This window comes from Eubalaena glacialis, chromosome 19, assembly GCF_028564815.1.
Source record: "Eubalaena glacialis isolate mEubGla1 chromosome 19, mEubGla1.1.hap2.+ XY, whole genome shotgun sequence".
Lineage (NCBI taxonomy): Eukaryota > Metazoa > Chordata > Mammalia > Artiodactyla > Balaenidae > Eubalaena > Eubalaena glacialis.
The window spans coordinates 40,210,844-40,224,244 of record NC_083734.1 but is presented as its reverse complement, the minus strand read 5'-3'; the positions used below and the strand labels follow the sequence as shown (position 1 = coordinate 40,224,244).

The 13,401-nt window shown below is 36.4% G+C and overlaps 1 protein-coding gene across 11 annotated transcripts in view; it reads left to right on the top strand.

Annotated features, from left to right (window-relative positions):
- Positions 1–13,249, top strand: part of MBTD1 (mbt domain containing 1) — a 68,411-nt gene extending 55,162 nt beyond the window's left edge. For 9 of the 11 annotated variants that reach the window (XM_061174974.1, XM_061174968.1, XM_061174967.1 and 6 more), the window contains 4 exons: positions 19–253; positions 748–825; positions 5,157–5,348; positions 10,185–13,249. In XM_061174974.1, the coding sequence (XP_061030957.1) occupies positions 19–253; positions 748–825; positions 5,157–5,348; positions 10,185–10,303 (624 nt within the window). In that variant the 3' untranslated portion in view covers positions 10,304–13,249. The remainder of the gene's footprint in view (positions 1–18; positions 254–747; positions 826–5,156; positions 5,349–10,184) is intronic. The other 2 variants (XM_061174973.1, XM_061174972.1) reach the window with 1 other exon arrangement.
- Positions 13,250–13,401: the final 152 nt, after the last annotated feature.

Below are 13,401 nucleotides of genomic sequence, written 5' to 3'. Positions count from 1 at the left end.
TTTGCTTCTCCATGTTAGGATGTTCCAAATCACGGATTTCGTGTAGGAATGAAATTAGAAGCAGTAGATCTCATGGAGCCACGATTAATATGCGTAGCCACAGTAACTCGAATTATTCATCGTCTCTTGAGGATACATTTTGATGGATGGGAAGAAGAATATGATCAGTGGGTAGACTGTGAGTCCCCTGACCTCTATCCTGTAGGGTGGTGTCAATTAACTGGATATCAACTACAGCCTCCAGCATCACAGTGTAAGTTGGTATACAGAAAAGGTGTCCTTTTGTAAAAATCAGCAATTCTCCGAGGACTATGTCACATAAATCATCTTGTGAGCTCACAGGACAAGAATATACCTATGTCTGATTGGTTGCCAGGTAAGATCTTAAGACTCAACAACAATATCACAGAATCAGACCATGTGTACCATGGCAGTGTGAATTCAATAGTCAGTTGCTTAATGACTATAGAAACACAACATTAAGAGCACTCACCAAATTAAGCTAGACTTCCTTTAATGAGTTTAAAGTTACAGGCTAAAATTTATTGATATATAATAAGTGCTTATTGAATAAATAATGGAATCTGTCTGGTATTGAGCTTCATGGTTTTGCAGGAACAAGTACCCTTATTTTCAAAGCATCACGTACTTGTATAAACGTCATGGTTTTGGTGAAGATAGTTCATCTAAGTTGTATCTAGAGTTGTAAGCAATTATTTGGTATCAATTTTCTCTTTTATTTTTCAGCATCAAGAGAAAGCCAATCAGGTTCATCAAAACAGAAGAAAAAGGCTAAGTCCCAGCAATACAAAGGACATAAGAAAAGTGGGTCACCACGTGGTGTTTATATACATTTCCTAACTTGTCAGCCAACTGGGATCTTGGTATTGTTGCACAGAAATGGTATCCCTTGTGAGAGCTGATAACTGTGCATTCTGTATTATGCTTAAAGGTGCAGTATGCCATAAAAGGCAAACCTTTTCAATAATGAGAAGCACTTATCTTTGATTGACAGGGAAAATTATTACCATAATATTTGATATATGGTAAAGAATAGTCTGTGAATGATTCTTGAAGTAATATGTAAACCTTCTGAAAATTAATCCTTTTTTTTTAAATTTTTTATTAAAAAAACTGTAAAAGCAGATGCTTGATGCTTACAATAGACTTGGAGACTAATAAACCCATCCTTATAAACCAAAACTCTCTTTCTAGAATGATAACTTGTAAGAAATTCAAGTTAAAAAAAAAAAAATTCAAGTTGATAGCTAACACAATCAGGCTTAAGAAAATCTTTTTCAATATGCTGTCTATATTATATTTTACCTTACAATGAATGATTACTGACATTAATAGCCAAAATAATATAAAATATATTGATAGCTCTGATTCTTTTAAAATCTCCCTCCCCCACCCCATAGAAAACTACAGATTTTTCTCTTCATGAAACCTGTCATGGACTATTTCATTCTGAGATAAGATTATTTTTACTTAAAGATTTTTTTAAAAGTAAAAAGTATATTAGAGGATTAAAACTAAAACAGATTTTTCCAACTGACTTGCCATATGTTCAAGTAAGTGCTAATCTGTCTCATTAACAACCAAGAGACTGAAACAGCGTGAAGAATCAAATATACCTTCACACGTTTGATTATAGTTGATGTTTATTGTTTTTTCAGTGGGGACTTCTAGCAGCCACTGCAGTGGTGCTTTAGTTTCCTCCCCACATGAAACCCAAGTCAGCTTCACAATAGAGATAACCATCAGGCCTGTCTCTTACCCTCTCTTTTATATTATGGACATAAGCCTCCCACAGACCAAGAATTATTTTGCTGACTGGCTGCTTACCATGTTTGATATTCACCTAAAAGAACTCTAGAGAACATTGCCAGACCAGGTAGATCAAAGTGATTTCCCACTTATCTGGAACTGATTAGCAAGAAGTCACGTAGTAACTTCATGTCAGTGGACTAACCATAGCAGACGTGATCACTAAGCTTTCTCTAAGACAGGCTGCTTTGGCTTGTCTTTTCACTTTTTATTTATTATTATTATGAGATTTCAGAATTTTCTTTGCAATGTGTCGAATTTAAGTATGCTTTTTATTACTCAGTGACTTTATGACATATATCTTTTTGGACAAATTTCTGAGCATCATATACACAGTTCACATATCTCCTCAGTGTGACACTTACATGATTGTTTATGGTTTATGGGGCTTAATTATTTTTGAATTAATGGGCTAGGGACACGGGAAGAAATGTGAAATTAATGAAGTGATGATATCACTATCCCAGTTTTTAGTGACATTTAACATTATCAGATTTCTGGATTAGCTGAAGAAATGAATTTAGCTAAAAATGTAATTTGTTCTTTAACATTTTGATAACTCAATATTATGACATCATCTCTAATGCCTTTATTTTTTTTAATTTATTTATTTTATTTATTTTTGGCTGCATCGGGTCTTCATTGCTATGCGCGGGCTTTCTCTAGTTGCGGCGAGCAGGGGACTACTCTTCGTTGCGGTGCGCGGGCTTCTCTTGTTGTGGATCACAGGCTCTAGGCGCGCAGGCTTCAGTAGTTGTGGCACGTGGGCTCAGTAGTTGTGGCTCGTGGGCTCTAGAGCGCAGGCTCAGTAGTTGTGGTGCACGGACTTACTTGCTACGCGGCATGTGGAATCTTCCCGGACCAGGGATCGAACCCACGGCCCCTGCATTGGCAGGTGGATTCTTAACCACTGCGCCACCAGGCAAGTCCCTCTAATGCCTTTAAATTGTCCTTTGGACATAGAAAAGAAAAGAACTAGGGACTCACAGTCCCTTATTAGAAATCCTAGAGACCAAATGTGTTTTGGAATTTAGAATTTTTTGGATTTTAGAAAAGAAGTACAGAGTGTGTAGCATATATTATGTAACTCCCCTTGCAGGCTCTGCAGTATTTTTTGAAGCAAAATATGTATAAATAGTTACATTTAATGGGCCAAATAAAGATTATAAATAGTATCACCAAGTGAGGTCTGATTTTGTTGCCAAAGTTTTGCCCAAAAAAACTTTGAATTTTGGAATTGAGGATAAGGAATTGTACTGCTTTGTGAATGAAGAAGCAGTCTTCATTGTAAGGACACTGTTCCTTTTATTTTTTCACATTACTCAGCAAATAATTTATTAGAAGTTTATCCACAAAACTTTACTTACCAAAATAAGAAAGAAGTTGGGGTCCAGGAACCTAAGTCATCCATTGCATGCAGATTTCTATCAGTCAGATAGGCCACAAAACCTTTTATTTGTTTTTAAGTTTGTCTACAGATTATTATATTCTGGCTCTGTTGTTTCATCTTATGGCTCTTTGGTCTTTTTGTACCTAAAATCATCCATCAGTGTGTTCATTGGTAGGGCTTATTTTTTACAGAACTAGACAGTTGATTGGCTTTCTCTAGTTGTGGCGAGCAGGGGACTACTCTTCATTGTGGTGCGCGGGTTCTAGCCTATTTTTTAATTAGCCGTGTTCATGCTGCAAAGGGATAACTATTAACTAGTGCTTCTGAAAAATAAGGGTGATGTTCTGTCGAGGGAATCATATAGACTGTTGTGTGCGCATGATCTGTCCAATCTGAAAAGCCTTTTTTTCCTCAAGGCTTAGTAACTCTAGAGCAGGAAAACCAGCACTAATTTCTGTACCATCTTCAGGGGCTATTGTAAGTAGTAGAGAGTTGGAGATTCTCCTTGCATTTTTACCTCCAAGTGTGTAGTACATTAGACTTTTTCGTCTAAATGGATGCTGCAAGTGATTTTGGTTTGGCAGTTGAGAGTTGAATGTGTACTCATAGGAGCTTGGTTTCCAGATCATTTTACATAAGAATACTGTCTAACTTAGATTCGTCTTTTAGCTCTGATTTTGCAAAGGATAATTTCTGATTGCTCTTGCCTGAGTCATTTGTAAACTCTGGAAGAAAACAGATATAATTTATAGTCACAAAGATATGTAAGTATCCTTCAGCTTTCAATCAAATTAATGCAGTATGCTTGGTTGTTCAGTATTTGCAAAGCTTATTTTTTTGTTGTTGGTAAAAGCATTGTGTAAGTCTTTGAAAGCTTATGTGTGCTTATGAAACCGTAACCAAAGGGTGTTTCAAAAGAAATTAGATTGCTGAAGAACTTGCAGGCAACAAACATTTAAATTTTAGAACTGCTTTTCAGAATAAGAATTATAATTGTTTTCTAAAAGAGTGAATTATAAACCAAAAGTTAGGGGAGCACATTTCATATCAGTAAAGTCCTGCCACTCGTATAATTCATTAAATAAACTGTTTGATTTCTCCCTGAAGGACGCTGTTTGTTTGGGCTTATATGGGCAGTGAAATGCCTACAAGTAGGGTTTTAAAACCCTCTCTGCTGGGCTTCCCTGGTGGCGCAGTGGTTGAGAATCTGCCTGCTAATGCAGGGGACACGGGTTCGAGCCCTGGTCTGGGAAGATCCCACATGCCGCGGAGCAACTAGGCCCGTGAGCCACAATTACTGAGCCTGTGCTCCGCAACAAGGGGCCGCGATAATGAGAGGCCCGCGCACCGCGATGAAGAGTGGCCCCCACTTGCCGCAACTAGAGAAAGCCCTCGCACAGAAACGAAGACCCAGTACAGCCATAAATAAATAAATAAATAAATAAACCCAAACTTTAAAAAAAAAAAAAAAAGACTTAAGAGAGATAATGGACTGAAAAGTACCTTCAAAAAAAAAGTATAAAGCTCTCTTCAGGTAACATCATTTACAAAAAAAAAAAAACCCTCTCTGCCATTGGATTGTCAGTCCCCCTCAAACTAAAATTTATTTGAAGGTAATTAGCCAGCTATTCTCCACACTCGATGCTCTCTGTAGTTCATTTTGCTTTGTTTTGTTTTAAATTGGTTAGAGAGTCAGGAACCAGGATTACCAGACTCTGAGAGACTAGAAATAATCTCCCCCATCATCCACTCCCCAACACGCGCGCGCGCACACACACACACACACACACACACACCTTGTTTTCAGAAATACAAACCTTGCATAGTTGGTTCTCTTTTCAGAGTATCCTATGCAGCACAACCTTTCCTAGTTATGATGCAGTTTTCTTACCACACATGTAAGTAAAAGCTTACTTTAGTTTAACTTGATATTTAGAGAGGAAGATGCCATTTGGGAAGAAGCCTGTCAGTTTGTCGAGCCTGCCCATGACAGGTGGGGTACGGAGGAGCTTCTCTGGTGGCGAAGAGTTGACTCCTCCTCCATATCGAACCCTTCCAGCACAGACTGCCCCGGAGGCCTTCCCACCTCCCCGCACTAGCCGAGAGTTCAATCCCAGCCTCAAAACAGGTAATTGGTCACATCAGCACCTCAGGTACTGCAGAGGGTCAAAGTCTGGGTTAGGGTGGTGGGAGACAGAAGCATGGTCTGGCATGACAGATGCTGACATTAAATTTTTCTTTTTCTTTCAACTAAAAAATTCATTTTCATTAGTCTTTGGTAGTCACTTCACTAAAATGAATAATCAGGGAAGGATTTTTATTTTGTTACAAGCCACTTTTGAGCTTCAAATTCAGGTAAAGCTGTGATTTCAGTTTATGGAATTGTGAGACAACTTGTACTGTTTCATGGTTTCGTTAAAATGGTTGAACATTTTGCATTGCAGAATTCTACGTGACTTGACCTGAGGGAGAAATATGCCATAAGGGAGCAATCTGATTAATCAGATCCAAAAATGAGGCTTTGTTCATAGCATTCCATAGCGTCTCATTCAGTAGACAGGATGTGTTTTGTATTCCTGTGTGATTTTGGTTCTGGTAGTAACATTTACCACAATCTTAGTTGAATAACATGGATTTGGAAATATAATACCTGTATAATTTTGGTATTGAATTTGAGTGAAATTTATTTCTATAATTTCATGTTTATATATGTACAGTGATTAAGTAAGTAAATGACATTTAATTTGAATTGAATTGGTTAGGCTAAGCTGGTAGAGTATAAGGAAGACTGCCCTTTGTAATTGCTAAGAACAAACATGTTACCGTAGAATGTCAGAGGCTTCACTTGCATATGATGAATCTTAGACATGAGTACAGATCAAATAGCCCCAAAGCCAAAGTTGTATCTACCTTGGCATATGTTATGCCATATCCTAACTATTGCTTTTAAACAATTGTTTACCTAATTTGCAGTCTTTAAAATGCCTTTTATATGTTGAAAACCATGATGGGACTTAGCACCTAGCTCTATTTTCTTCTCATTCCTCTGTTTGCTAATATTTTTGCACCTGAAGTTGTCATCAGCCTTTTTTTTCCCATTTTAAAATGTGTTCTTTAGCTTTTGCCTTCTTAAACAGTGTATTAGGTGATCTTGATCCTTCCTAGTCTGTTTCTCTGAAGATCACTCATATCTTTATATCTGGAGAAAATTACTGTACCTCTTTTGTATAAGAAATGGATTAGGACTGAAAATGCAAGTTTATCTGCTCTTTTATGGAAATACCTTCAAATGTCTAAAGAGCCTTTCAACTTCTTTTCTTGTCTTTGTAACTTTTTTCTTTTTGTACTTGTTATTATGAAAGTTTTCTGTAACCTAAGTAATTAACTATAGATATTGTGAGCTCTGAATATGTTTGAATTTTTATTGCATTTTAGATGTATTTTCTTTAAACATTAGACTGATTTTGAAGGCGTGTGTCATGTTTTGTGAGAGAACTTGACTTTTAGGATTGGCAAAACCCAGGAACTTGGAGTAGGCATACAGGATGGAACCTACAAGGCCTCCTAAGTGACTTCCCTTTCCACTCGTGTCTATTGTGTGTGTCTTCTGAGCTAGGGGCACATCTTGTGGGATTTAGTGTGATTTTACTATGGTGAAACTATGTAGGGACTATGTTGCTGTCTTAACTCTCTGAAAGCTACGGTTTGTTTAGCTATTGAGAGAATTTATTATTTATGGACTTCTAACTAGGAGAATGTGATTTCTGTTAGATTGTCTTCTGAAATGTTAGTGATTAAAGTCAGCAAAGTACTTCTTTTTAAAAACAGAGCCAAGAAAATGCATTTGTGTAGAAAGTGACATCAGCCACAGGATCTATTTTCTTTCATCCATCATTCATTGAGAATAAGGCCTGTAAAGGAGAAACGATTAGTGTGAAGATACCAGACAGGCTTTATTTTAGGTTCCTTGAAAACACTGAAACTTTGCATTAGAACATTACACATCTGAGTGACTGTTTCACCTTTATCTTGAGTTACTTTTTTTTAAGAACATTGTTTCCATATTTTAACATGAGTAGAAGCATAATCCAGAACTTTGTTGTTAATAACAAGTGCAAATAGTTTCAGGATGTGCTTTAGAATTTCAATTTACTTTTCTTACATTTAAAAAAAAACAAAAAGCATCTGTTTGAATGGAACATGTTTGGTCTTGAAGCACAGTAATTCTTTTCTCATTCATTTAGCCATCTGATCATCATATAACAAGATATTGTTTTAATCAACCTTTTATTGTGGGTACTGCACCTTTAATGAAATTTGGGGGTTTTTTCCTTTTCCATGTGTTTATTTTCATGGTATTGTTCAAATGTCCTTAACAATGCATGTTGGTTTGATTTGAAGGATAACTGTTATATGTTTGATATCCTCCATAAAAACATTTTTATCATATTAACTAATTTTTTTAAAGGATTTTTTAAAGAAAGCAAGCACAGTCATGTTTGCTTTACCTTTCAGCAGTCTGATTGGTATGTGTTTTGCTATTATTGTAGGCATAGTGTATTCACTTTTCAGTCTTTGGGCTATTAAATTTTTTAACACCATTACCAAAACAAGTACCAAAGTAAAATAAAATGAATTAGCGTTATTTCAAAAGATTATTCCTTTTTTTTTTTTTTAGTTTTATTTATTTTTGGCTGTGTTGGGTCTTCGTTGCTGCATGCGGGCTTCTCATTGCGGTGGCTTCTCTTGTAGCGGAGCACAGGCTCTAGTCACGCGGGCTCAGTAGTTGTGGCTCGCAGGCTCTAGAGCACAGGCTCAGTAGTTGTGGCGCATGGGCTTAGTTGCTCCACGGCATGTGGGATCTTCCCGGACCCGGGCTCGAACCCGTGTCCCAGGCATTGGCAGGCGGATTCTTAACCACTGCGCCACCAGGGAAGCCCCAAAAGATTATTCTTTAAATTATTAAATAAGATGTCAAAGACCGTTATTTTTGAAACTAATCTTTTGTAACTAAAATCAAGACACGAAGTATTTTTCTATCACTATTTGACTTTAAAGGTAGCCATTTTAATATTGTTCCACGTGGTGTTACTGTTTCATGAAACTTAGTTGGCTTACTACTCATCTAAATACTCTTTGAGTCCTAATTCTTCTCATAAATTGACCTTTTTCCCCCTGTATAAGCAGTTCCCAATTTACATTCCATATATATCTTCATCCTCTCGCTCCAATTGTTATGAAAAGAGCCATAAAAAAAGAAACAAAAAAATTTCACCTTTCCTTTGCAGGAAGCAGACAGGTGGTTACTCAGTGGCTGAGCAGCCAGCCTGAGAGTCACAAGTTGTGCAGAGGGAGGCCTTAGGCTACATCGGTTCCCACTGTTAATAGCCCTTCAAGAATGCTAGTCTTATGTTACCAAGTCTCCCTACTTTTCATGGTTTTATATGAAATCTCCTGTTTCAGAATATTCAGTCAATTTAAAAGAACCACAGGGCAGAGGTGAGGGAGGGAAAAGCCCAGTTTGTGACCTCTGACTTAACAGATCTCTGTGCTGAAGAAATTGAAGAAGAAAGTTAGCATTACTCACCATGGGATTAGATTCCAGTGAGAATATAAGCATAAAAGGTCACCTGTTCTTGAAATTATTTGAAACTTTACCAACTCAATTTTGGTTAAACAGTAACTTTTTAAGAAACTCGAATACATCTCTGAGAGGTTGGCAGTTACTAAGACTAGTGTTTGTTTAACACCTAGCTGAGATCATTTTCATTTAAAAAGTAGGAAAGTGATTTTTTTGAAGGGAGGTGTTCTATAGGAAGTAGAGGGTGCGCTTCAGGGAAAGGATTTAGGGCAGCCTGAAACTACTGGCTAACTGCATTGAGGTAACTTAAGAGATGTTTTTAAAAAGAGATAGGAAAATCTCAGAATTAAACAGCCTAAACTTTTGCCTAAGACCAGTGCTGGGACCAGCAAAGAAAACATTCCTCTTTTTCTTCTTGCTTGTCCATGCATTAAGAAGAGCCCTCCTGTCACTAAAAATTATGACTAGCATGACTTCAGTGGCTACCAAGAAACCTAAACCCCACTGAAAATACTGGAAACTGAAAAACAGTTGTCCATAAAAATAAAGACCTATTGGAACATGACCTGTTCATAAATTGAGGACTGCCTATACTGTTGTTTGTTTTCATTAAAAAAGAAGTCTTCAGATAAGAACTCAGAGAGGTAGTACTACTGTTAAGTGATCCCATTGATAATGTTAGCTGTTTTTGTTTTCTTTTTTGGCCGCACTGCACAGCTTGCAGGATCTTAGTTCCCCGATCTGGGATTGAACCCGTGCCCTCGGCATTGAAAGTGCAGAGTCCTAACCACTGGACCACCAGGGAATTCCCAAAGTTAGCTGTTTTTTATACCAAGGATTTTCACGTTGCTGATGTCAATCAATTTTTATTTTACCTAAAATGATTACTTAAGTTTTTCTTGATTTTAGTTTTAATACAGGTGTTTAATATTATCAGATTTATATCTTTTTTATGAAGGGAGTCTTTAGGTACTCCTTGGAGATAATAACATATTAAAGTCATTTGTTGTGTTACTTATTATTCAGCACTATCCAAGAAATATGCTGTTTATGTAGACATTGACATAAAAGTGAGTACTTAATCATGAGAAAAATTCTAATCATTCTAGTCAAATTAGTGATCACTGTTACCTTCAACATTTCATTGACAGTGTCCATTTGTGCAGTGTCCAATTTGCAGTATTGTTCCGTTTTGGAACTCTTCTTAACTACGAATACACTTTGAAAATTAAGATTAATTAAATGCTCTTCCTTCGGGGGGGTTAGTTTTAAGAGTTATTGAAGACATGAAGAAGTCTTATTACCTGTGAAGCTGGTGGAACATGAAGCAATCTGAATATTCTAGAAAGACTTAATAACATCTTGTACATTTATTTCTTGCAGTGACTACATTGCAGCTGAAGGAGGAGTTGATAGATGGAGAGGATTATAATTTCCTCCAAGGAGCATCTGATCAGGAAAGCAATGGCTCTGCCAACTTCTACATCAAACAAGAGCCCTGAGGTTGCTCAGAAACTGAGGGTGGGAGGGAAAGAATTTTACACAGGACTGATTTATAATCAATCCAGCTGTACAGCGGGGCTATTCTACTGGGACATTTTGCTAAACATAGAAAATTTCAGTTCCAGATTTTTCAAGTGGGTAGGGAAACTATTTTAGCTGTGGGGGGAAATTTTTCAATTTATAAAGATGGACAATTTTTGTGTTGTATTTGAAGCTTTTGAAAGAATTTTGTAATATTTTCCAAGTTTGGATTTATGTGCATTGTTAACAAGAACTGAAATTCTAACTTTTTTGGTAAGATTAAAGTTTAGGTAGCAGGATTGAAGGAAATGATTTAAGAAGGATATAGTTGTAAATGCAAATGAACTGTCATTACAAATGAACCTTTTTGGTACCTGTTGGGAGATTTTGGGATTTTGGAAGTTAGGCCAGTCACATCTCCAGCTTCCTCTGCTGCAGAATAGGCAACTGAACATCCCCCCCATCCCCGCCCCACGGAGAGCACATCACCACATAGATCACGGAAGGGTAATTAATTCTGCTTGTTGGCATTTTATTGCAGCCCATTTTAAATATTTGTACAGAAATGTTTTTCATTCTGTGAAAATTTCTTTGGAGTTCTGTATGAAACTGGAAGAACTCTGGATACTTTTATATGTTCTCTTTTAATTAAAAAATGAGGAAAATTATCCTAACACTAAAGCATTAAACTGGAATGGTTGACAAGATATACAAGATCTCAGTCTACATGTTGAGGGGTTGGGGAAAATGCAATATTGTCCTAAGTTTATTTTATTTTCCTTACTAAAAAATACCCCACAAAAGGGATTCTCATCAGTTCTCTGCCATTTCTCTCCATCTGTGAGATAATACTTGGTATAACCACGCCCCAAAACACATGTTCTGTATTACCAGGAGAATCAAATTAACAGTTGTTTAAAGCCAAGATAAGTTTAGATTTCAAAATCATTCCAGCTCTGCTTTTAACTATCCTGGATTTGTTAGAAAACTAATTTGAAAGAGAATTTAATTTTCTTAAAATTCCATATATATATAATTAGTATGAATTGTCTTTAACTCTATTCAGAATTAATTTTAACAATAATAACAGATTTGGACCATTTTGAACATTCCCTATTTTAAAATTCACATGGCTTCCTTTGAAAAAAGGATATAAGGGTAAATTGGTGAAAGGTTTGCTCTCTGCATTTTTTGACTTTCTGAGTTGTGACTGAATGAGAGAGCTTTAGCATTTACCAGTGAGGTTCATAAACTAAACTCTCAGGAATTACTTGCATCTGTTCTAGAAGTGCTTCTGGGTCTTAGCCTGGCCTCTTCAGAGTGGTAATATTGACCATCTCCTCTGGAATATAGGTAGGGCTAATTAGAAATTAATCAAAATGATTAACCTCTACAGTCCTTCAGCCTATGGAATGCTTTAAAAAATGTTAATGGAAAGCCCCAGGACACCATTTTAGCTAAGATTTTTTTTGTTTGAATTTTAAAATGCATAGAACATTAAAAACCAGCAATTTATTTTCTAAAATATTGCTCTACTTTTGGGAATAATAGCATTGGTAATATGCACAGGTTTACCTCATTCTATGCAAGAGGGGTTAATATCATAAGGTTTTGTAGTTGCTACTGGAAGTAAAATTTGTTACTTTATAGTGTAAGAATGTATGGAATCGCATGTCAACATTTCTTAATACTGACTCTTTAGGGGCATAAATGCAGATCATATCAACGCCAAGTTGATTCTCATGTGTCAGATATATGTGAATTCAGCTGTTAAATTACTGGATATTTATCTTAAACAACATTACTGAGAGGGACCTACTGTAAATGTGACATCCTCACACTTCCCAAATCTTTAACTTTTAAGAATCTTCCTGTAAACTTAAAGCCTGGAAGACTTCCAAAAAGCAAGGGTTACAACAATCTTTATTCTCAGGCTTAGTGAATTAAACCCAGGACTCCGATTCCATGATATGGACACAAGAAGCCAGTTGTATCGTGTGCTCTAACAGTGCCCTGGGCTTAGGGGCTCTATAGGGAACTGAATAAACCAGGAGGGATTTGATTTGGAGCCTGGTAATTAGTTCTGTGAAATGCTCATTTGTAGCCAGGTTTTATAAGCTTCCAGTTCTACAGCAAAGCCATGCTCTGAGTGTTTTCAGATTTCCCACCTATTTATGAAGTGTTTCGTGTCTTAATCCCATGACCAACGTTAAATGTTGGTAAGGACTTCCTACCGAATAAACACAATCTGAAGCCCTCTTCATTGTTCAGACTCTAACTCCCTGCTGCCGATGAACAGAAAATGAGTTGATGCAGAGGAGATTTATGTCTTAGCCACAACTCCAAGTGTACAACTCAGTAGCCCCATTCTCTTCTACGGTTCAAATGTACTGCTGACCTTGGGTTTCTTTTGTTTTTTTCCTGTTAGGATTATTTGGGGATTTTTGGTAGTTTAAACTCTTTAACCTTTTCCTTGCTGTGTATGAGGAAAGCTAAAGCTGTTATCAACTTCTTATTCTACGGATACTAACACGGGTTTTCAGTGTTTGTTTGTTTTTATTATTATTAATTTTGTGTGATGTGAATACCCTCTCCCATCAATATTTGTATTATGGTGCTATATATTTGGTAATGATCCTTTACTATTGGGAAGGGATTTTAAAAATACTGTGATTAAACTGGGTTTCTTCCTTTGATTTTCATATTTTAAATAAAGCCACAGTCATTTATACAAAAGAAAAGTATCTGTCCCTGGGCAAATCTTTTGAGGACAGAGGTCAAAGTAAACTGCATAAGGTTTTTACATCATTTCTGTATGTATTTGATAAATAGATCAATATCTGTACAAATTTAATCTTTTATTTTCTTGGTAACTTGTGATCATTGAGAAAGTGTTTGAAACTTTCTCGTAAAGTGTATATAATGGCGTGAAAAATTCCTTTGGAGAAATTTATGTTCCTTTCATTTTTACCAAATTGCAAATTTTCAGCATGGATGTGAAAAGCATTAAAATTATAACTTTGTGTACAAGATGAAAATAATTCACTAAATTTGCCCTTTTTTACACAAAATAAAA